General features: G+C 41.3%; 2 protein-coding genes across 2 annotated transcripts; both read left to right on the top strand.

Moving 5' to 3' along the window:
* The first annotated feature begins 6,731 nt into the window (after positions 1-6,731).
* Positions 6,732-22,037, top strand: LOC127621856 (apolipoprotein B-100-like). The gene is made up of 27 exons (XM_052095630.1): positions 6,732-6,786; positions 7,411-7,514; positions 7,607-7,752; positions 8,006-8,153; positions 8,513-8,665; positions 8,756-8,880; positions 8,985-9,070; positions 9,185-9,635; positions 9,743-9,854; positions 9,940-10,086; positions 10,168-10,379; positions 10,481-10,676; positions 10,749-10,928; positions 11,008-11,211; positions 11,298-11,465; positions 11,550-11,755; positions 11,852-12,010; positions 12,114-12,223; positions 12,427-12,646; positions 12,737-12,909; positions 13,000-13,163; positions 13,295-13,404; positions 13,512-13,885; positions 13,979-20,008; positions 20,105-20,216; positions 20,735-20,912; positions 21,012-22,037. The coding sequence occupies exons 1-27, from the start codon at positions 6,732-6,734 to the stop codon at positions 21,990-21,992; spliced, it is 11,304 nt and encodes a 3,767-aa protein (XP_051951590.1). The 3' UTR covers positions 21,993-22,037.
* Positions 22,038-23,758: 1,721 nt separating this feature from the next.
* LOC127622417 (uncharacterized) lies at positions 23,759-25,576 on the top strand. The gene is made up of 3 exons (XM_052096521.1): positions 23,759-23,961; positions 24,073-24,190; positions 24,824-25,576. The coding sequence occupies exons 1-3, from the start codon at positions 23,759-23,761 to the stop codon at positions 25,574-25,576; spliced, it is 1,074 nt and encodes a 357-aa protein (XP_051952481.1).
* Positions 25,577-25,707: the final 131 nt, after the last annotated feature.

Genomic DNA, 25,707 nt, shown 5'->3' with positions numbered 1-25,707 from the left:
TCCACTTGTACACCCTCCCAATCTCAAACACACTCACACACATATTTCCAGAGTGTTTGGAAGTCTCCGCCCATGTCTCTGGACAGCTGTGTAACTCTAGACAAAGACACACACACACTCCGCCCCTTCCATTGCACAGCACAATGATTCACTATGAGGGTTCATTTATGAATACGGTCATCAAACAGTACCACGGTGTCACCGTTTAAAATGTGCAATGGTGCAACCATAGTGCCTTTGTGTAAGAAATGACAGTGAGAAAGACACATTGTAGGTACAAACAAAGCTTTCGCATGACTTCAGAAGAATACGGCTATACCGCACAAGTCATTTGGACTTTATGGCACTTTTTAATCTGACATAAGGATAGACAGGCAAACATTGTCCATGCATGTAAATCACAATGTTGAGATGACATTCTGTGCATTGCTCAAGACTGCCCCCTTTTGGTAACGTGCAGCAGTAGATATCAGAAACAGATTTGATTGCACACTCACAGTTTGTCTGTCTTAGCACGCTTCCAATAGTTTGAACAGCATCTTTTCTAAACCTCAGACTGATCTCATGCAAGCACACGGTATTTAAACACATTCTTCTTTTAGTGTGAGAGTTGCATGTTTTTTTATTTATAGTTCTGTTCTATGAACAGGCCACTGAATTACCTTGGCAATCCATCACATATTGTGCATAAGTTCTGCATGTTTTACATTTACATTTATGCATTTGACAGACGCTTTTATCCAAAGCGACTTACAGTGCACTTATTACAGGAACCTGCAACCTGGAGTTAAGTGTCTTACTCAAGGACACTATGGTGGTGACAGTTGGGATCGAACCAGCAACCTTCTGATTACCAATGTATTATACAGAGCACTTATTACAGGGACAATCCCCCCGGAGCAACCTGGAGTTAAGTGTCTTACTCAAGGACACAATGGTGGTGGCTGTGGGGATCGAACCAGCAACCTTCTGATGACCAGTTATGTGCTTTAGCCCACTACACCACCACCACTCCCTTTTAGAACCTACTTGTTACCTGGTTTATGTATGTGTGTGTAGTGAAATACAATAATTATACTATAATTGCTGCAGAACTGTTCACTTACACGTGTGTATCTTCTTCATCCTAGCGTTAATCCCACACTACACTATGGCATCATATATTCACATATATTTGATTTTGGCACAGTTTTACACCAGATGCACTTCCTAACGCAACCGCCAGTGGCTGGAGGACTCTCACTCACACATACGGGGCAAGTTAGTGTCTCCAATTCACTTAACCTGAATGTTTTTGGACCTGTGGGGGAAACCGGAGCACCCAGAGGAGACCCATGCAAACACGGGGAGTACATGCAAACTCCACACAGGCCTTAGTTGAGCTGGGACTCAAACCCGGGAACTTGCTGTGACAGTGCTACCCACTGAGCCACCGTGCCGTCCTTTCTTTATAATGGCTTCTAGGCTTGTCAAGCACATGTGAGTCTTGAAATGAGGTTGACCACTGGTTGGTAACTATGACAATCTATAGATTAGTTACCACAAGCGTGGTCTATTTGGCTAGAATAAAAACTCTACAACGTTTGACCTCAGACTAACAATCGTTGCATCTAATGTTAACAAACGTTGCTTAACTTTTGCAACGTCATTTATTTCAAAGCATCAGTGTTTCAAATAAGTCATAAGATATGGCACGTATCTTTTCAGATGACATGTCTTTTCCTTTCTTTCGTTATTTATTTGTCTATTCGCGTTGATAAGATTCATGTGTACACCGATGCCTCGAACCACATCTGCGCAGAGGAGTGAAGCCGAAACACGACTGTAAAGCAGTTCAATGGAAAGGAGGCGAGAACCGGCCTGGCGATATAAACAATATTTTAATGATTAACTTAAACAAAAGACAAACACACACACACACACACGACAGACATGATCTCTCTCTCGTCGCACCTCCGTCCGCTGTCGGCCTTTATCCCTCTCGGAGGCTTGATTAGCCTAATAAGGGACCGGGTGTGTATAATCACGACCCCTGTCACATTCCTCACAGGCAGGGGAGCCCCCGGCATGACGTACACCCCCCCCCCCTCTTTCCCTGGGGGAGGGCGTGCCCTAAGCCCCATCTTCCTGCAGGTCATCCCCGTCTACCTGTAAAAGTGTAGTACCCCCAAATAAAAAACACTGTAAAATTTAAACGAGAGGGAAAAGGCCAACGTGGATCGGCAGTGGGAGAGAGAGAGGCGAGAGGCGCAGTGGTGGCTCAGTGGTTGAGGCTCAGGGTTACTGACCAGAAGGTCGGGGGTTCAAGCCCCAGCACCACCAAGATGCCACTGTTGGGCCCTTGAGTAAGACACTTAACTCCAGGTTGCTCTGAGGGGATTGTCCCTGTAATAAGTGCACTGTAAGTCACTTTGGATAAAAGCATCTGCCAAATGCATAAATGTAAATAAATGTAAAATGTAGGCGCAGTGAAACCTCGCAAGCTCATTAATTATTCAAGCCCAGGGCACGCTGGGAACACCAGCTTAACAATTTTAAAGGAATATTCCGGGTTCAATACAAGTTAAGCTCAGTCGACAGCATTTGTGGCATCATGTTGAATACCACAAAAAGAAGAGGACGGACGAGTCAAAATATTTTTTTGGTTTATCAGCGTTATACCACAAATGCTGTCGATTGACCTTAACTTGTATTGAACCCAGTTGGAGGCAGCTGAGATTCGTCCTCCGCCACCTGGATCGAGTCACTATGCCACCACGAGGGCATTCCAAATTGTGGAGAACAAGGGAGAAAAAAAGACTCGGCTTTAATTGCTTTAATTTTTGACTTCTGTTCCAACTCATTTTCTGTCTTATCTGAAGCTTAAAATATTTCCTCATGCTTATTTCTGTACAGTTCAAACATGATCTCTGGTTTTACTTTGTATCGCTCTCTTAACTGACTTTTCTAATTAAATTATTCTGAGATCCAAAAGTCTAAGATCACTAATTAAAAAAAGGTTCTATTTTGCGTTACAAATGATATTATCAGCGTAACATTTACCCTCACCTATGGTCATGAAGGCTGGGTCATGACCGAAAGAACTAGGTCCGCGAGTACAAGGGGCCGAAATGGGCTTCCTCAGAAGGGTGGCGGGCTTCTCCCTTAGAGATAGGGTGAGGAGCTCAGTCATCCGTGAGGAGCTCGGAGTAGAGCCGCTGATCCTTTGCGTCGAAAGGAGTCAGTTGAGGTGGTTTGGGCATCTGGTAAGGATGCCCCCTGGGCGCCTCCCTAGGGAGGTGTTTCAGGCACGTCCAGCTGGGAGGAGGCCTCGGGGAAGACCCAGGATTAGGTGGAGAGATTACATCTCCACACTGGCTTGGGAACGCCTCGGGGTCCCCCAGTCAGAGCTGGTTAATGTGGCTTGGGATAGGGAAGTTTGGGGCCCCCTGCTGGAGCAGCTGCCCCCGCGACCCGACTTCGGATAAGCGGTTGAAGATGGATGGATGTTACATTTTGAAACTGTCTTGGTATTTGTTAGTATTTGACAGCATGTGTCAAGAGCTGACATGAACAAAACCCGACAATCGTGTTCTCCAGCATGATTGGACCATGTTCAAAATCTGACGTCTGTGCATGAGGTAACATGATCATTGTCACAAACTATCTTGCATTTGATTTGTGACGTAGAAGAAGAGCTTAATCTTTAATATGTCTTTTCCGAAAACTTTATTTCCAGTTTTAAATGGAAAAATAAATACATTTCAGACTTTTTTTTTAAGCCCGTCATTTCTCAAGTCTGAAATGATCCATGTTTACGAACATTTTTAAGTGCTATTTTTTATATGAATGGGATGACACTAAAAGCTGTATTTTGGAGGGAAGCGGGTGAAGCTCATTTAAGGGCCAAGGTTAAGTTACGGTACTTCAGATAAGACGTGAGGATCTGTTGAATATCAGTGGCATAACAGCTATGTTGTAATATTTGTATTGGTAGACCAGCTTTGGTGTGTACATAAACAGTCATCTAATACACAACAATAAATAAATCAATAATAGTGTGAAAGAGTAAATGTCTGTGTGTAAAGTTCAATTTTAAACAGTATATTTCAAAATAAAGGTATGTCAATGTTATTTGTTCAAAGTCCTGCTGTACAGACTTGATTGATTATTCTTTGTGCCAGATTTACAACCAATTCTAATATTACTGACACCAAAAATGGCCCATTTAACACATTATCAATTACAATTTGGTCTTCCGTTGGCAAGAGAGAAGGTGGTACAGTAGACAATAACACAATTAATAACAGTCGTTTTCAGTTATTCTTAGAAAATAAAGAAAAAGAAAGGAATGTGCTTTCTTTAAAGAAATGTATAATAATATTTAGAATTTTTTAATACTATTAACCCCTTAAACTCTATGGTCCCGCCGGCAGGTCCAAAGAGGGGGTGCTATATCGCGAAAAAAGTTTGCGCTTAAAACATTAAAGTCCCCATATAAATAAGTCAGGCATATGAGGTGTCATTTGAAAGATTAGAATCTGAATTTTTCAGAGATAACCATCACTTCTGTATTTATGTTATGTAAAATAACCAAACATTTGCGTTTAATATGAGCGCCCCCTAGAGGAAATGGATATAAATATTTATATCAAAATAAAAGTCCTTTACATAGCACCTAAATACACAAGTCATATATCAAATGAAAGCTCTCATTCTATGAAACATGACTGTATAGTTTATTCTGCTGCACTAATACAATTCGAAAGAATTTCAAAAGAATCACAAAGTGGAATGCGATTTCTGTAAGTCATCAAATATAAACGGGGAGGGGCTCAGCTTTCTAATGACCCCTAGATTGAGCTTGTAGTCCACTCAGAGGCCGAGATATCCAATGAAATAATGAGGGTGTTGCTTGAACTGAACATTAGACTGAATGTCTATGGACGAGCACATCTGTGAGGGGTAAAATGTGTTAGAGCGCCCCCTACAGTTCACATCTGTGAGGGGTATGATGTGTTAGAGCGCCCCCTACAGTTCACATCTGTGAGGGGTATGATGTGTTAGAGCGCCCCCTACAGTTCACATCTGTGAGGGGTAAAATGTGTTAGAGCGCCCCCTACAGTTCACATCTGTGAGGGGTAAAATGTGTTAGAGCCCCCTACAGTTCACATCTGTGAGGGGTAAAATGTGTTAGAGCGCCCCTACAGTTCACATCTGTGAGGGGTAAAATGTGTTAGAGCGCCCCTACAGTTCACATCTGTGAGGGGTAAAATGTGTTAGAGCGCCACCTACAGTTCACATCTGTGAGGGGTAAAATGTGTTAGAGCGCCACCTACAGTTCACATCTGTGAGGGGTATAATGTGTTAGAGCGCCCCCTACAGTTCACATCTGTGAGGGGTAAAATGTGTTAGAGCGCCCCCTACAGTTCACATCTGTGAGGGGTAAAATGTGTTAGAGCGCCACCTACATTTCACATCTGTATATTGTGATGGAAGGTGACAGAGAAAAACACAACATAGGTAGAGTGAACAGAACCAGAATTACATGTTTAAAAGTTAATTCTTATTATTTTTATTTGGGCATTTCTCTGAAAAGAAATGTCTTTAAATGAGTCCACAGTATGTGTGAATGGTGAGCTTGTGTAAATATTGCAAGTAGCAGCCCAAATATGCACCAGAGTATAAGCTTAGAGGAAAAAAACACTTGGTAAATCATTTTGGGATCTATTTTTGTTGCGTTGTCAGGTGATACCCAAAAAAATACATTTAATCATCATCCACTCACCCTCATTTTACTCAAAGTACTGGATCAAAGAGTGACATGATAGGCTGTTCTTAACCTCACAACAAAAGAGGAAGTCATTAAGTCATTATTCAAACAAAGTCTTGCATTTTGAGAAGAATTTCATTGAATTAATTGTAAATGTGCATCACAGGTTGTTATATAATGGACCTTAAAATTCTTCTGCACAGCTGCGTGCAATAATCCCTAGGATTAAATAAAATTTTGCAATAAAATTTTATTCGCTAGGATATTCAATATCCTTGTATTAGGAAAGACCAATGTATGCAGGTGCATCTGCCCTGAAACCCTCTGACTTACCGTTTGTCACAAAGTCCTTGTTAAGTAATAAGGAATTCTGCTGAGTCTTGAGCTCCCTATCAAACCAGTTCAGTACCTTCCCCCATCCTATCTCAACCTATAGATTGAGCAACACTTGATAGTATGATCTAGGTTAGCATGGGCCGAGACCAATGGGAACATAAATAGCATGATTGCATATTTAATAGGATGAGTTTGTCGCCCATGCAGGTTTTAAGACTGTCCAACTGTGCAATTAAAATCACTGTAAATGTATAATGAGGGCAACTGTAATTGTCCTGTCATGCAAAGGTCTGTTGTATACACTAGTTAAAGAGTCTAAGAAGAAACGAGGTCCCACTAAATTCATATTTTGATCTGACCTTCGCAATACAAATCTCTGCTCCCATACCAAAATGACCGTTTAGCCCTAATCTGCATGAGATAACAGAGAAAGTCTGTTTATGCTATCAGCCCCTTTAGAACATCATGGTCTCATTTTATGAAATCTGTTGCCTATGATAGTGGTGTGAACTTTGAGATGGAGCTGAAATTTTACTTTCATCCTGACCCCTTGAGTCTGGGATAGCTATAAAAGTCCAGATCTGAAAGTCCGACCGCAGTCTCATCTGAGTACTCCTGAGAAGAGAGCTTCATTGAACCCATCATGTGGGACAATAAGCTCTGTGTTTTCCTGCTTTTGAGCACTGTCATCTTGTCAAGTAAGTACTTCTACAACTGCTCATTTTAACATGCAAAAATTTTCCAAAATATTATGTCGACCTGTTCTCCTGAATGCTTCCCTTCGATCTCATGTAAAGGAGTCTTGATAGGATTTTCTAGGGTGAATTCAGGTTCATATTTTACATTATTCTTAATATAAAAAATGTGCATGAATTTGCATGAATTCAACATACTTTATAAGCTCCTGCAATTCTACAATATTATGATACACCATTGTGCCTACATTTTTCTGAATGCCATGTTTGTTTGCAATGACTGACAAGATTTAGGACCACATTCAGAGCAGAATGAGCCAGGACATACTTTTGGATGTTTGCACAATTTTAGCCATGACTATAGATTTATAGACTGCCATGCAAGTGCTTATGGTTTAAACAAAATGTGATAACATCTTGGTTTGCATTTGTTTTTCATTACAGAGGCTCAAGATGAAGGAGCACCATGCTTGAGTACGTGGTTTGAAATTATATTGTAGAATCTTAATAGTAATCTACACATACATCAACACTTTAAACTATCTAAATGCAACATTAAATCTCAGTCCTTATATATATATATAGTACAGTATATGCACATTAAATAACTTCATTTGCTGCCCCTAGTGGCCAAAAGGTACAAGAGCTTCCACAAGTATGAATATTTCTATGAAACTGAGTCCTTGAATGCTTGGAATGGGGTGGTCAATGGTCCCAAGGCCAGTTGCAAGGTATGTTTTCTCCTCATTTCATCTATTACTGTTTTTTCTACTCCTACATTATTGCAGGCAAGTAAACCAAACTCTCGACAATATTCTATTAGGTTGAGATCGAGGTTCCCGGTCCATGCAGCTACATTGTGCACACCACCGACTGCACATTGAGCGAAGTGACTGATGTTGATGGCAATGGAAACCCAGTGTTTGGGCCAGCTGATGGCACTGAGAACTTCAAAGCTGCAATGGAGAAGTAGGTGTCTTCCACCTGGTCACCTATAAGTGATAAGTGGTGCTAGAAATGCCAAGATCACCGATTCAATTCCCAAAGCTGATAAACATACTCTGAACGTTCCGTAAATTGCTTTAAATAAAAGTATAAATGTAAAGGTAGACCAGTTTCAAAACCCTATGTCTGCCGTGCATTCATAAATCTACTACAAAGCAATGCAATATCTATAATTTCTTTTAGTATGTGCGCAACAGACCTGTCACTCTATGTTCAGGCATCTTCTGAAGTTCACCATTGATGGAGACAATGAGATCAAGCTCTTCCCAGAACAAGATGAGTTAATTAACATCCTCAACATTAAAAGAGGAATCATCTCTGCCCTTGCTGTCCCTGTGCTTGAGGAGGAAAAGAACAAAGACATGGTCGGTTTATATACTGATGAATGATAATTGTATTGCTTGTTTATTGGCAGCTGTGGCTCAGGTGGTAGAGCGGGTTGTCCACTAATCGCAGGGTTGATGGTTCGATTCCCGGCCCACATGAGTCCACATGCCAAAGTGTCCTTGGGAAAGACACTGAACCCCAAGTTGCTCCCAATGGCAGGCTAGTGCCTTGCATGGCAGCTCTGCTGTCATTGGTATATGAATGGGTGAATGTGTCACAGTGTAAAGCGCTTTGAATACCGCTAAGGGTAACCTAAGGCAGACCTTTTACCATATGTTGAAGTATAATTAAATACAGACACTTGAAGTCCACTTATTTGACACTATTTCCAATCCAGCCCACCATCTATGGTCTGTGCAAGACTGACTACATTGTGAACACCAGGGAGGACATTCCTACTGACATCACCCTCAAACGAGACCTGTCCAGATGTGACAAGTTCAGACCGGTGAAGGACCACACCAGTCCCCTGGCCCTCATTACTGGCATGGTGAGCTCTGAGATATTAAAGTTCAACATAAAACCAAAGTGTAGACTGGTGGAGTGACATTTCCAACATTGGTCTTTCTCTCTTCTAAAGCACTATCCTCTGGCTCATCTGATCAGGAGCACCCAGACCTGCAACTACAAATTTGACAATGAGAAGCACCATATGACCTCTGGTGCTTGCACTGAGAAACATGTTCTTGTGCCCTTCTCTTACATGTTAGTACATTACTTTGTTTTATTAAAGTAGATCTAAGTCTCCTTTCAGTGTATCGTTACTAACTTATGTCTGTATTTTTCTCTATGACTTTGGCAATGACAAGGAAAGAGTCCGGAGTGAACAATATTGGCAAACAGACCCTGAATCTTTTGGGCGTTACGGAGTACAACGATAGAGTCTTTGACCACAGTAAGAGAAGCTGTCTTTGGTTAAGTGTCTTAATAACTTGCTTCCAATATCAAACAGAAAGCAAAACAAATAGAAGGTCTCTAACGAGTGTATGCACTGATATTACTCCTTCAGATGTGGCCAACATGAAACCCTTGCATGTAGATAGCAGTGTGGACATGAGCCCAATTCAGGATAAAGATGTCGCTCTTGATGTTCTGAAGGAACTTGCTCACCTTTCCAAGACCGCCAATGGACACAAGAGAGCTCACTTGGCCCACAAGCTTGTGTCCGTGATCCGCAAGATGAATGCAGAGACCCTGACTGCTGCCATTCCTGAAGCCCTGGAGATCTCTCGCTCTTTGACTTACCAGGTCTTGCTACAGTGTGGTACCCCAGAATGCAACAGTGCTATTATGCAGATTTTCAGGACTTTTGACAAGTCCTCAGTAGAGATTGACGCTGCTGTATATGCCATGGGAATGGTGCCCCACCCCTCTCGTGTCCTTGTAAAGGAAATGTTGGAGATGGCCAAGTTCAAGCCAAGCAAGCCCATCTACTACGCTGTCAGCAATGCTGTGCGAAGGTGTGGGGATTCAATGTTCCCTCTAAGGGCAGAATATATTCCATTTTGGTCTTCAATTTCACTAATAATTTCAATCCAATTGACACCCTTTTCTTCTTTGTGAAAAGACTCTATGAAGCTGAAGGAGTCACCCGTGAGATCCAGGCAGTGGCTGATTATGCCCTCGAGCAGATGGGTGATTGCACAGGTGACCAGGAGCACATCTTTCTGTCCCTGAGGGTATGTTCACATCAATTAATCTCTGAAGTCTACAATAAAACCATAGGCAGTTGAAGATTGTTACTCCAAACCTTCTTTATTGAAGGTTATTGGCAACATGGGAGCTGCAATGGGAGCTGCAAGCCCTGTTTTAAAATCTGCTGTTATTGAGTGCATTAACCAGCCGGCTGCATCCCCTGAAGTCCAGCAGGCGGCCATCCAGGTCTTCAGACAGACTTCTGTACCTGAGGAGGTAACTAATGTAGGTGTAAAAGGTCCACATCACTTATGGTTGGCTTGATGTCAATCTAAAGTTATTTTCTGTATCTTACAGGGCAGAAAGGTGCTCCTGCATGTTGTTCTGGACAGAGCTGCACCCATACAGAAACGTGTTGCTGCTTATCTCATCTTGATGAAGAACCCAGAGTCTGCTGAACTTGCTCAGATGGCAACTGCTCTCCATGCCGAGGAAAATCTTCAGGCCAAGAGCTTTTTCATATCATACATCACTAATGTCTTGAGCTCCACAGCACCAGAGACCCTGGAGTATGTATAAAATAGAGCATACAGAACTAATTTGTAAGTCATTTTAATAAGAAACCAATCACAGCCTACAATGATAATAATTGACTTCTTCAAATTCTTAGATTGAGGCAGAAGATTCTGGAGGCCTTTCAAGGCAACGAAATTGGAACGGTCATGGATCCCACAAAGTTCTCTCGCAACTACAAAATTGGATCACTAGAAGGAAATATGATCTTTGAGTCTGCCAAAGAACTGCCCAAGGAGGTCATGCTGGACATGACATTGAATGCTTTTGGATTTGATGTTGACATGTTTGAGGTACATAAGACTTGTAAAGGTTTAATGAATATGCTATCTTGTGCCCAATGGCCAATGTTCTTTGTTTTTCAGATTGGCATGGAAGGTAAGGGACTTGAACCCACTATTGAAGCCCTCTTTGGCCCAAGTGGATTCTTCCCAGATACCGTGATGAAGACCATTTTCTATGCTGCGGACAAGCTGCCCCCCCAAGTCAGTGAGGTCTTGAAGAACGTACTGCCAATATTGGGGAATGAAAGGAAAAAAAGACAGGTATTCAGTGCAGTAAAATGCTGATTATCAATGAATCAGGATATTTGGATGAAATTTCACAATCCTCTGTGTACTGTAGGTTTCTCAGAACATCATCAGAGAAATCAGCCATAATGTCAACAAACTCTTTAGAGACTTAAAGGCCCAGGATGCCCCTGAAGCTATGGTGTACCTCAGACTTTTAGGTGCTGAACTTGGCTATCTTAAAACAAAGGATATGGAAGACATGGCTTATTCTGCTGGCAAGATGATTGACAATCTCCTGAAGATGATCCCCACTGATGTAAGTACAGCATCACAGATCTCATATAATGTCTCAATCATCTAACATTAAATGGACTAAAACATTCAAATTGTATTTTGAAACAGTTCATCAGGAGCCTGCTCTCTAGTCCAGACAATGAGCTTTTCCTTCACTACATCTTCATGGATAATGAGTTCTTTCTGCCCACCGGTCCTGGTTTTCCACTGAGGGTTGCTCTGTCTGGAACATTCACTCCTGGAATCAAAGGAGGGCTGAGCTTTAATCCAGACATGGTTTGTCCAACACACTTCTGCAAGAGATTTGTTCAATGATTTGTCAAAATGTATGATATGACTACTATTGTGTCTACACCACAGAGTGAATTTGCTTTCATGCCATCTGCTGGCATTGAGTTTGTGACCGAGGTTGGAGCTCACTTCCCTGACTATGTTCACTCTGGCCTGGAGATGCACACTAACATCTATCATGAGAGTGGCCTCAAAGCAAAGGTCTCTATGAGCAACAACAATGTCAAGCTTGCCATTCCTGCTCCTCAAAGCCCAGTTAAGCTCCTCAGTGTGGCGTAAGATATTTTTCCTTTTTCTGAAATGCACTATACAGTCCAGACAACACAGAAAACATTTTTAAGCTCAATTATGTTATTGTTTCCCCTATACAGCAATTCTCTGGTTTCTGTTGTTGGTGCCAAATATATAACAATTCCTGCCAAGGGGAAGCTTATTGATGCAGAACAATGCATTCCTCTTCTCCTTGGACTGAAGTCCTGTACTAGCCTGCAATATTCTGATGCGATCTACAGTGATGTTGCACCCTATTTGTAAGGGGAAAATCATTCATATGTTGTTATCTAAAGAATATTTTCCTTGTTCCCTATACGATATGTTCAACAAACCTTTAATCCATTATTGATATCTGATAAGATTTGCTATTGAGCTGCACCCCACTGGAGAAGTCACTGAGTATACTACCACCATCAACTATTCCTATGAGGATAAGATTGACAAAGTGACAGTGGGTGTTAAGGCTGAAGGTAGGAGACAGGTTTACAAAATAATGCGTATTTCTCTGTTAAAATGTACTTGGAAAACAAAAATGTTAGGCTAATGTAAAGACAGCAGTCAACCACACGCTTTTTGATGCAAGCTTCAGTGTTGTAGAAGAAGTGAAAATTGCGGACAAAATGAGTGTGATATCCAACAGCAAGCTTTGTCAATTTCATTTTCTTATTAACAGGAACATCTTTTGAGACCACAGCCACACTTAAGTTCAACAGACAGAAGTACACTGTCTCTGCTGATCTGCAAATTCCTGACTATGAACTTGAGGCAAGACTCAGAATTGGTGATGTTGACCCCTTGTTGCAGCTTAACAATAAAGGCAAAGGCACACATTCCATTCAGATTGACCTCGTCAACAGAAACATCCCCCTGGTATCTGTGGTTTCTTTTGCAAAGTAAGCACACTGTTACCTTAATCCAAGTTTCTTCATTTTTGATAAGAGGATTTGCACTTGTGCAGAGTTCAAATTGTTTGTCTCTTCTAGAATTGAGGCCATGAAGGATGCTATGCTGGAGATAGAGTTGCTTATCCCCTCTCTTCGGGTTGATTCAAAAGTGACTACAAACTTGAAGCGTGCTAAGGGGTTGACACTGGAACTTGAAAGTGACCTAAAACTCCCAGAGGTTTCATCTGTTCAAAAGCTCAGCGTGAAATATGGTACTTGGCTAGAATTTTGAAATTAGTAAGTTAAATGTTTCTGTAATATTGCTTTTTAAAAAATGATATCAAATCTCCATTTTATCTTAGATGGTGATAAGATCGAGGCTGAAGTTAAGTCTGATGTCAGTTCTGAAATCCAGAACATCATTCCCAACGCTGATGATTTCAAAACCATGATCAATGGACTTCTTGAACACCAGATTGGCCAAACGGAGATGAATATCCATGACATTCTTTCAAAGTCAGTTGAGGTATAAAAATACATTCCCATAATATTATTTTCTTTTTCCAATTAGTGTTTGAAAATACTGAGGTGAGTAAGTACAGCTCAAAAAGAACAGAGTATTAAATGTTTAGATGAACAATCTTTTATAACCTCCAGACCTCAAATGCCTACCTGAAGCTGTATACAGCTGATATCCCATATGTGAAGAATTTGAGAGTTCCTGCCCTGCCTGTGGTCAGTCTTCCTGAGAGACTGTTCCTCAATGTGTAAGTTCAATTTGTGATATAAATAACTGTTTTGACTGTGGTCAATATTTTACAACTTTTCTTTTTCCAAATGTTTTCACAGTTACATGTTTATTTATTTTACACAGAGAGGCTGCTGCTAAATATCACTTTGGCCAGCATTACTATACCATCTCTCTGCCTTTGCCCCTGGGAGGGAAGTCCACTAGAGATCTGAATTTTCCCAGTGCCCTCAGCACACCAAGCTTGAATGTACCTAAGCTTGGCCTTGATGTTGCATCCATTGGCATTCCTATTCCTGAGATCTTCATTCCTGAGAGTATGTCACTGTCTGTACCTACACTTGGAATGGCAGAGATGTCCAGCAAACTAAGCAGCAACTTCTACAACCTAGAAGCAGCTGTGTCTGCTGGCAGAGATGCTGTTGCACACCCAAGCTATTCTGCTAAGGTTGAAGTCACTGGAACAAGTTCTGTTGAGCTCTTCTCTGTGAAGTTTGAAGGTACAAAGAATAACAGTTGATTAAAAAAACATAAATAAAAATTCAAGTGCTGTATGCACATGATTTTCAGGTATGTTTCTTTCTTTTCCACAGGATCTGCACTGGCTGAGGTCACACCTGGTGATTCTCTCAAGGCTAATGTAAAGACAGTAGTCAACCACACGCTTTTTGATGCAAGCTTCAGTGTTGTAGAAGAAGTGAAAATTGCGGACAAAGTGAGTGTGATATCCAACAGCAAGCTTGAAGTAACTAGCTCTGTTGGAGTGCAGATTTCTCTGGAACACTCTGGACAAGTTGGAGCAAATGCTGAAGAGATCTCTGGAGATGCAAACCTGGCAGGATCCTTCAAGGCTCGTCAAGTACATGGTTCTGGAGCTCTCGTACAGACAGTCTCACTCTTCCCATTTAGACCAGAGGTAAAGGTTGATTCTTCACTGAAAATAGATTCAACCCCTCTTCGAGCTCAGAACACAATTGTTGCCACCTTTGCCAATGGGGAACTTTCCATTCTGTCCAACACTGCTGCATTTGAAGACCTCCTAACAAACATTGCTGAGATGACTTTCAAGGAATCCCAGCTTGCTCTTAAATCAGATACAAAAACATTGACTTTTGGCCTAAAGATCCAAAACACAGCTGAGGCAAGAGCGGGACTTGGAGCAGTCAGCATTAAGATTGAGACCTCTGCTGACCGTCCAGAAGACAGTATCCACTCACTGATCACAGGAACATTCGATGTCAATGGTCTAGCTATTCAAAGTGATGCATCTGCCAAGCTGGTTGGACACACAGCTGCCCACAAAGCCAGGCTGACCCTCAACAAGGATGGCCTGGCCACAAGTGGCACAACCTCACTGCAGAGCCCCTTGAGTTTTGAAAACACCTTCAGTGGTGCCCTTGATGCATCTAAGGTTTCCCTAAACTTTGACACCAAGGGTGGATTTTCTGGAATTGCAATTGAAAATGCCAACTCCCTCTCTGCTTCAGTGTCATCTGTAGAATTCAATTCCAAGGTCAAAACCACTGTAGTAGAAGGAACATCCTACTCGCATGAAATTTCACTTCAAGTGGAATCGTACACTGTCATTTTGAAATTCATCAACAATTTAAAATCTTTACATGCCAATTTGATCAATGAAGCAGAGCTCAAGGCAGAGCCCTACAAAGCTGACCTGACTGGAAGTGTGAAGCTTGCCGCTAATAACGTGGATCTTAGGCAGACCTATGAGATCAGCTATGCAGATCTGATTACAAAAGCTAAGTGCAGTACCAGTGGATCAATTATAGGAACTCACATGAGCCACAACACTGAAGTGGAGATTGCAGGACTTACTGTCAGATTTAATAACGATGCTCGTTTCAACTCCAAGATTTTCCGCTTTGACACCACCATTCGTAGTACAGCTGTTCCTTTCAAATTCAGTTTCGATGCCATTGCTAATGCTGATGGTGACATAAACCTCTATGGAAAACAGAGTGCTCAGATATATTCAAAACTCCTCCTGAAAGCGGAGCCACTTGCTATTGCTCATTCTCATGAATGCAGGGTCTCAACCACACATAACCTAGACAATGGTGTCGCCATTGAAACAAACCTTGATAACAAGGCTGACACTCTGCTAACCCCCTCTGAACAAACGGTTACAGTGACAGTTAAGTCTAAAATGAACAACCATGCCATCAATCAAGAAATCAATGCTTACAATACTCCAGAAAGGCTTGGATTAGAAGTGTCTGGAATGGTGCTGACCAGTCTCTTCAACACTGCTAATTCTGACAATCAGGAATTTTCAGTCTCTGGCATCCTAAAGTATGACAAAAGCAGTGATAGCCATATAATCAATCTGCCTTTCATAGAGAATTTGCCTGTCATTATTGACAACATCAGAATAACATTTGTGAGCATAGGCGAGGCCCTGAGGGATTACATCAATAGAGAGGAGATTGCTTCCAAAATTCAGAATTTACCTAAGCATGTTAGTGACTTTGTGAATGAGCTAAATCTTAGCGAAAGAGCAGTCCAGTTCATACGTGATTTGGTAGCTCTATCCCATGATTATACCATAAACCTGCACAATCTAGAAGCCTCTCTAATTAATCTGAGGGCTGCTATTGAAAAACTAGTCATTGATATGGCCAACCTTTTAAATGAAGTAGCGGAAATTGGTAAGGAAATGGTTGTCAAGGGAATCCTTTCTGATGCCATTGTTGATAGGTTACAAAAGGAGTTAAATGCATTTAATGAGGAATATGATATTAGTGCTTTGATATCTTCTATCATTGAAGCCATCGAAGATGTAATCAGGACAATTGATATGACACAACTGCAGGACAGTAGTTTTGCCTTTCTGCACGATTTTGAGAAACAATATGCATTCAAAGAAAAACTAAACCAGGTTATGGCCCAACTGAAACAGGAAGTTGCAAAATTTGATAAGGCAAAATTGGTTGAGGATGTGAAATATTTTGTCAGCTCAATTAACATCCAAGGTTACACAAAGCACCTGCTAGCTCAAATTCCCACAGAGGATATTAACAAGGTGGTTGATGCTATAAAACAGCTGTTCACTGAACTGGACATCATTGGCCTTTTGAATTCTTTCCACATAAATGTGAGAGCAGTCATTGTGAAATATGAAGTTGATAAAAAGATAACAGGTGTTCTTGAGAAAGTTGTGGAGCTCATCAAGCAATACAAGATAGATGAAACAATTCAGGTTTTGGCACACAATTTCAAATACATTCAGATTTCAATCAACCAGTCCTTGGATGATGCCATTATTTATCTGAAGACAAAGGATGTTAAACAAGTTATTGAGCACCTGAATGAACAACTCGATTTTGTTATTAAGAGTGTAAGGTCCTTTGACTATAATGCATTTGTGGATGAGGCTAACCAGAAGATCCAAAAGTGTAACACTGAACTGAATTCATTGATTGAGTCACTTGAGATCTCACAGAAACTTAAAGCAACCAGCGAATTTATAAACTATGCCTTGTCTTCTCTCAATGCTTTCTTGGAGGATCTGAGAGCAATTAAGGTTGCTGATGCATTCAAAACCATGAAGGACATCATCAACATGGTCGCCCTGAATGACATTAAGGCACTTGCAGAGAAGCTTAAGCAAGGAGTAGATGGCATGGATCTAACAGGAGAAATTAATCAGGTTTTGCAGCAAGTTAGTCATATTTACATCAAGGTCTTGAAAATTGTTACAGATGCATTTAATGCCATTGAAGAGGTGGTCCAAAATGTCTTAGGTGATCAGGCAATTGTCAGAGAACTGAAGCAAATCATTAATGGTGTTGTTTCTGCACTGAAGTCAGAGGAGTTTGAAATCCCCTCCTTTACTTTCCCACTCACTGATTTGGTCATTCCCACCGTGAAAATAAGCTTGGACAAACTTAAGGCGACTGATCTCCCAACACAGATTGACCTTCCAGAGTTCACCATTCTGGAATTCTACACTGTGCCTGCAACCACCATCAGGTATGAAGATATCAATCAAAGGCTTCTGAAGCTCATCAATTTTATCACCATCTTTGACATTCAGATGTTCGATGATGAAGGGTTCTTCGGCGAACTCACTATGAACTACTTGCCAGAGTTTTCAGCCATCACACTACCAGAGATCATTCTTCCAGCAATTTCTCTTCCTGCCATCCCGAAGTTCAGTGCTGAGCACATGCTTGACATTCCTTTTCAGATCCCTGAAATAAAATTTCCTGCAATCCCCACAGCTCTTGTAGTGCCATCTTTTGGAAATCTCTATGGTGAGGTCCAAGTCAGTAGCCCTATCTACAGTGTCAGAACCTCTGCAGAGTTCCAGAAAGCCTCAGAAGGACACCCTCTGTTCATGGCTTCTATTAGGTCTCAAGGAACCTCTACAATCCATGACGTTCTGAATTACAATCTGGAGTCTACAACACAGATCTCCATTCCTGAGATGAGCCCTGTGATTGTTTCTGAGACCCTTAAGTTAACGCATATTTCTCTGGCTTTGGACCACCAGGCATCATTGACTCTGCATGGATTTGACTCTCAAGCATCAGCAAAGACCCATCTTAAGGCCACCACATCTCCCTTTAAAGCAGACTTGGTGAACATTGCTCACTTTAGCATGATGGATGGCATGTCTTTTGCTATTGAAACATCTTACAACCACCAGCTGAGCATCCCTTTGCTCTCCCTGACTAGTGAAGCCACCTTGACTCAAAAGGCTGTAGCCCGCAAGGGTACAACCATCACCATCACAGTTGTAAATGAAGGCACTGGCAAATTTGCTCTACCTGACTTCTCTGATGAAGGCACCCATAAGAGTGACCTGCAATTCGACATGGACCTTAGCACTGCCAGGCTGACTCTCACTGGTCACACTGATAGTGCTGTTCTGAAGATGAAGATGACAGTAAATGCTGATGCTGTTGTTCTAAGCCACCTCAAATTCAGTGCTCGTGTTGAAAACGAGTCTCCATTCATCAAGAACAGTTTGGTGGTTGCATCTGGAAAGGCTCACTTGGGTGACATGAAAGTAGAAGTCAAAGCAGCCCATGATGCAGAGTTTGTTGGAGCTGTCAGTGGTTCCCTCTCTAATACCGTTAACATCATGGCTCATCCTAGTGAGGTAGTTATTGACTTTCAGAACAAGGGTAATACCAAGATCAGCCTCTATGAATCTCTGTCAGCCAAAATTGACCTCCAGAATGACTATGCTGTTACCCTCAACACTGATATACAACATATCAGTACAGTGGCACTTGCCCGTTTCAACCAATACAAATATAGTTATAACTTTACATTAGTCAATAACAAAGCTGAAACAGGCATTTATGCTGTTGTCAATGGTGAGGCCAATCTTGAGTTCCTGAAAGTTCCAATCACTATTCCAAAAATGTTTGTGCCAGTCATTGACCTACAGATTCCAGCAATAAGAGATATCAGCTTGTATGAGCATACTGGCCTCAAGCACCTCTTGATCATCACTGACCAGGTCATAGATATAGATGCCAAACTTGTCTACCAGAAGAGCAGGTTTGCTCCTATTTTTGATTTGGGCCATATCGTTATTCCTTCAGTGGGAAACTTGATCTCTGAGGTATCTTTTAAGTCCTCTATTCTTAACCTAAATGCTAATGCTGGTATTTATGGGGAAGAAAATGTTGTGATTCGTGTTGGTGCTACAACTACCTCTGTTTTTGAGGGATTGAAGGCCAAGCTTGATGGAACTACCAGCCTAACCACAAAAAGTGGACTGAAACTGGCCACTTCTCTGTCTCTGGAGAATGCCCACATTGAGGGTACTCATGAGAGTACTCTTACTTTGGACATAGATAACTATGAGACTGCATTGTCCGCTGACACCACGTCTAAAATTAATCTGCCAATCCTCACTGTTGAAGCTACCCACCACCTTTCTGCTGACACCAAAGCCCACCCAAAGGCAGTTTCAAACTTGAAGATCAAGCACACCTTTGACCTTCCTATCATTAAGGCTGTTGGTAGTGGAGATACAGTGCACACCTTGAAGCTTGAGGCGATGCTTTTCTCCATCTCCATTGAGTCTACCACAAAAGGAACCACTGATAACACACTTCTGGATAGTTTCATTGTTAAGGGAGCTCTGGACAATGAGGCCATCGTGTATACAAATGCAGATGGTCTGCGATTCACTCTGAAAGCCATTGGTAATGGCAGTGTTAATCATGGAGTTCACAAGCTGGAGTTTGATATTGATGAGAGCCTGGCCTTGGAGGCAGCTTTTAGCCGTGTGTATGCTGTGCTAAATCTTGCTTTTAACAACGAAGTCAATATTGCAGATCTTAACTCAAAAGGGAAGCATACTGCGCAAGCTAAAATTGATCTAGCTCCTCTGAGGTCCTTCAAGGCTGATGTAGAAATTGACTTGTCTCAGCCAAGTTCCCTTGGAGAAGTCAGCATCTATGATAAGATAGATGTGGAAGTGACTGCCCTCAAACAGAAGGTTGCATACACTGCAAAAATGATCTCCCCTGTGTACACAACAAATGTAGCAGCAGAAGTTGATGGCAATGCTCCTGATTTCAAGATTGATTTTAAGGCCTCTGCAACATCTCCAGCTGTAATACTGGAGTATGACTTACACAGTATGTATAATCCCCATGTCCACTGATTACTACAATCAATATGATGACAATTGAACTTGACCTTCACCTGGTTTTATTTATGATTGCTCACCACAGGCTCCCTAAGTGCTGTCCTGGAAAATGAAGGGCCCAGCATAACTGCTAAAGCAGTACTCAAACATGCTGAAGTAAACGTAGATGTTCAGAATGTTTTAACCAGAGCTCTGAGGTAGGTTTTTAAAACTACAAGGTTATTACAATTATTGGATTTCTATGCATCCAAGGAGTGTTCCAGGTTAAAAACAACGTGCAGTAGTTTTCAGTTACCAATGCCATCATAGAAAGTCACTAGTAAAACGGGGTTATTTTAATCCAAAAATGAAAGTATCTAATAACAGGTTAGTAATTTAGATTAAGCAAGTAGTATTCAGCTGGTCATGTGATGCTAACATGGCTACTCCCATGAGGTGCCCATGCCCCATGTGGGATAAAAGAGCTTTTATAAGGTTACTGATATGACTGAGCTCTTCATCTCACATGACTGGTCATGATTTTATACATATGATTCAAAATTATTGTTAATTTCTTAAGAAGTTAAACTTTTTAAATGAGGAACTAAATTACTAAGTAAACCATTAACCCAGAATATTCCTTTAGCATCAATTAAGTGTTCATTCTAGGCACATTTTTGACAACTGTATGAAATACCGTAAACATCAAGTTTAACAGCTGTTTCTTTCACTGCAGCCACACTGTGAATGTGGACATCACAAGCCCATCCTTCACTGATGTCAACTTCAGATATTCAGCCCGTAGAGATGGCATTAGCGTGTCTGTATCAACTCCTTCCACTGGTTTTCTTGGATTTCAGTTGCAAGGCAGAATTCCATCCCAGCTGCATGCAAGACTCCACAGCCGCTACGCTGTGAGTATCCTCTCCAATCCAAGAGTGTCTTGTTGTTAAATATAGTTTACATGAGTTAAATGTATCTGTGTACTTACAAGTCATTTTTTCATTTTGCAGTCCGCTCCAGAAAATGATGTAGACATCCTAGTCATCAAAGCTGCTACAAAGAGCAATGAGAAATTTCATCTCCAGGTTACATACAACCTCCAAACTCCCAATGATATGATTCTGGGACTTCATGAGAGACTGCCAATCATTTTCTCTACAATAACAGGTTTTGCAGAGAAATACGGCATCCTTAGTGCATTAGACCGGCTAAAGAACGCTTTTGTCAATGCCATCACTGAAGCCTACACCACTGCCTCCAACCATGCCCCAGAGCTAAGCCAGTTGTCTGTTCTCTTCAGAAATGTTGTTGTTCAGTCCCAGAAGACAGTCCAGATGCTACTTGATGCTGCCATTAAGTGTGTAAGGGAGACCAAAGTAAGACTGCCTGGTATAGAGGAGGCTACTTTGCCTGAGATCTACAAGAAGATCACCAGCGATGTCGCTTCAGTGCTGGAACAGCATATTCCCGTAATCACCAACATCCTGGAAGCATACCTCACTCATATAGGTGAGGGCATTAGCTCAATCCAGATTACCTTGCCCTCTGGTGAAGTCATAACTGGAGCCAGGATCATAGATTATATGAAGAGTAGCCTAAGAAATCTCCTGACCTGGACTGTGGACTTGGTGAAGCACCTTGAAAGCTTTGATATACAACTTGAAAAGCTAGGACAGACTATCCAGCAGATTGTTGAAAAGTCACAAGAGTTTATTGATAATATTCATTCTGATATCCTTGATAGGGTTGCCTTCTCTCTCAATGCTTATTATACAAATGTTCTAAGAGCAATTAAGAGCATTGTGGAACGAGTTGATACATTTCTTGTTGTGCAACAAAAGATTCTAATTGAGTTTTCAGATTTTGTACGTAACATTGTTACTGAACTCACCAGCAAATTAACTGTCCTTATTTCTTCAGAGGCAGACGTATTTGCCAAAGTTTGTGATGGAAATCTGGAAATCATGATTCCGTTCTATTTTAGCCTATAAGTTGTGAAACATCTTTTGTGAACCATTTTTCTGTACCTCACATGAACTGCCAAAAATCATTATTATAATAACAAAATAAAGACAATTTGCAAAGCATTTTAAACTCTACATTCTGTTTTCTTGACAGTTTTGTGTTACATTGACCATATTCATTCTTTTGTACACAAAGATGCTCTTTGGGACATTTACAAATCATGCTGGGATAACATAGATCATCAGTTTTGGGAAAACATGTGGCGTCCATGCTAGCTCCAGTGCATGCAGTCATTAAAGCAAAAGAGGAACATAAATAAATAAACATGTCACTTAAATTGTCATAATGATATGATAATTTGTTAGGGAATATTTCGAATTACAAGCATTTTCATAAATGGATTAAATGTTTTGGCCCCACTGTATTTAATTAAATGAACTGTATTGATCCTGTCCTAATATTCTGTTTTCTCTGATTATTGACCTTTCGTCAGGAAAACAAGCCAAACAAATATTTGTACATTACATGCAACTCTCCTGGTACCATCAGTTCTTTTACAAAAATAACAAAAAGAAACATTTAATTAGTAAGTAATAATTGATGACGGACCGTTGAATTGTTTAAAAATATTACACACACGAGGTGCTAATGCGGTCAAGTGACGCACATGGGGTGTGCATTATTCTTTTAAACAATTCAATGGTCCGGAGTCAATTATTCCTCTTATACCATGTTTACCACACTTTAAGACATCGTTCAGGGTTTTGTCTTAAAACATTTTCTGGTTTTCGTCCCTAAAACACAATTGTGAGTGGAACTACTTTCTTCCGCAAAACAGTTGGCGCCTTCATTGCTAATTCGAAAACGTCACGTTAGAACTAGCAACGGATGCTTGCGCTGCTTTACTCCATGACTTACTGGAGAAACAAGTTAGTGCGTTTGTGTGAGAGTTCGCATTTGATGGATCGAAAGAGAGAAACTCAGAAAATGATAGAGATTGCTTCTGTGATTACCATTTTTGATGCGGCTCTGGTCAGAAGTAACGTCGCTTCAAAATCGGCATATTCCCGTTAATAACTTTTTTTCATCCCCGCTGACATAACGACTCTGTTTCTCTCTCACGAGTATGTTTGGTCCTTAAGTGTGTGCGTTACGCGTATAATGTGTGTTCTCGAGGGGTTTTCCCACAGATGTCTCAGATTAGAAACTGTTGTACTGATCAAGTGTATCTAGCATTAATTCGCTATGTGCACAGGGTGACGCGACGAACGTTCGAAATCTGTGTGGTGGGCAGGGGGACTTCCGGTTTAGGTTACTACTACCGGTATTTCCGATGTAGATGTTGTTGAAGAGTGAGTGGCAAGCTATCAGTGAGTACCGTAAAAATGTTAACAGTAAATAAGAAACGTCTTACATATCAGTATCAAATTGGCAACTCTAAATTACATTGTAGTGTTCCTCGATGTGCCGTTTCATCGAGGTATAATTCGAAGTAAGTTTTCATCGTTTTCCGCGTCAGCCTGAGGTACGAGCTCAGTGGCTAGTCAAGATAAGACGCGAGAACTTCACTCCTACCGATAACACCCGGGTCTGCAGTCGACATTTTAAGGTAGAAGATTCCATCATAACAACCACAGGACGCCGAAAACTTGTTCAAGGAGCTGTGCCATGTCTTTTTGAGTGGAACAATTTTTGTTTACCAGCGCCAAGGTGCAGTGTTTGGGAGCGCTGCCCTAAACGCCCCTCTCCCCCGCCGGACCCCCTGACAGGGACTGATGGCTCTGATTGCGAGATGGAAGTAACGTTACCATTGGAGCATGACTCCTCTGTAACTCCGACGACATCGGTGACTCCATCTGAGTTAGCGGAAGAGAACGAAAAGTTGAAGCAAAAAGTCCAGGAGCTGCAACAACAGATTGAAACTCTGCAACTGCAATCGAGATTTGGTGTAGAGCGTCTTGCAGGGTCTGATGAGGACATTCGGTTTTACACAAGGTAGGTCCATGACCATGTCTATGAAAAATCGTTTTGAAATCAGTATGTCTACCATTACATCGAATTTCATTTGAAGTTTAATTAACCCGACATAATTTGTTTCATTGCTAGATTTGCATCATACCAGCACTTCCAGGCCTTTTGGCAACTTGTGGAGTCAGCAGCGAATACCAAGATGGTGCGGGTCACCAGTGCCAGTGCAGCCGGTGCAACTCAACACAGATCAACAGTAAGCTATGTCATCAGGCTTTCGTAGATTAATGCATATTTACTATACTAACCCAGATAACACACACACATGCACCTGACTTCCATTACCCCCACTCCATACCCCCCAAACAGCACACTGCCCATCACCAGTAAACCCCCACCCAGCTGCATTCTGCACACTTAAGGCTACAATGAGAGATGTTCTCTGAAGAGCTGGGTCTTCAAAAAACTCCTGAAGACCCAGCTCTTCAGAGAACATCTCCTCTCATAGCACTACTTACAACTAGTCTTGCTGATCCTAGCACTTACCACCTGTCTAGAACTGACACTCAACTGTTTAAAATCAGCACTCACCGATGCACTTATTCTTACTGTACTCTACCTTTTTTACATCTAGAATTGTTGAGAGAATTGCTTTAAAACTTAAACGGTTTACCATGTTGTTAGTCGATTTGGTTAAAAATGCGTCAGCCAAATGTAATGTAATGTTATGTACAATGAATCACAGTACAAAGGCGAATCTTGTTACATAGTTCTGACCCATTTAAGTTCCATCTTTATTTCATTAGGTGGTGCATCTACTCTTAAGTAGTAAAAATGTAACTGTAATTTTACTTTTGCTAATATAAGTTTTCTATAATTTCTTTAACAGAAACTTGCGCCCATAGACGAGTTACTTCTGTTCCTAATGCATCTCTCCGTTGGCCTATCTCTCCGTGATCTTGCCAACCGTTTTGGTATCCACCGCACCACTGTCAGCAGAATTATAACGACCTGGACACACTTTCTGTACTACCTTCTTGGTTCCATCAGGCTGTGGCTACCAAAAGAGGTTGTACAAGCTCACTTACCACCAGAGTTTTCCACATACGCCGACACACAAGTGGTGCTGGACTGTACAGAAATATTTTGTCAAACACCCTCATCTCTTGTTCTGCAAAGTGAGGTGTTCTCCAATTACAAGTCACACACCACTTTCAAGGCCATGATTGGCATTGCCCCCCATGGTCCCATCACCTTTGTCTCTCCGCTGTATGCAGGTTCTATGAGTGATAGGGAAATTTTCAGAATTTCAGGGATTACAAAATTACTCACAGCTGACATGGCAATTATGGTAGACAAGGGGTTTCTTGTGGATGGTCTTGTACCCTGCAAAGTTTACCGGCCTGCTTTTCTGTCAAAGAAAACTCAGATGAGTAAACAGGATGTTGAACAAACACAGTCCATCGCCCGTCTGCGGGTTCACGTTGAAAGGTGTATCCGGAGAGTTAAAGAGAATAAACTGTTTGAAAAAGTTATTCCCTTATGTGTGTGTGGGAGTATTGATCAACTGTTCAGTGTGGCTTGCTTCTTGGTAAACTACCAAAATGGACCCCTTGTCAAGGCATGGGCAACTCAGCAGTGAAAATCTAGACTGGCATGTGACTGTATTTTTCTCTATGACATTCTATATACTGCTTATATATTTTGTAATTTACTATGCTGTTTGTTTTTTTGTATCTTGTGATATACCTTTCAGAAAATTGTCTGAAATAT

The sequence above is a fragment of the Xyrauchen texanus genome, chromosome 28 (genome assembly GCF_025860055.1).
Source record: "Xyrauchen texanus isolate HMW12.3.18 chromosome 28, RBS_HiC_50CHRs, whole genome shotgun sequence".
Lineage (NCBI taxonomy): Eukaryota > Metazoa > Chordata > Actinopteri > Cypriniformes > Catostomidae > Xyrauchen > Xyrauchen texanus.
Note: the sequence above shows the minus strand (reverse complement) of the source record. Positions and strands in the feature narration are given on the sequence as shown.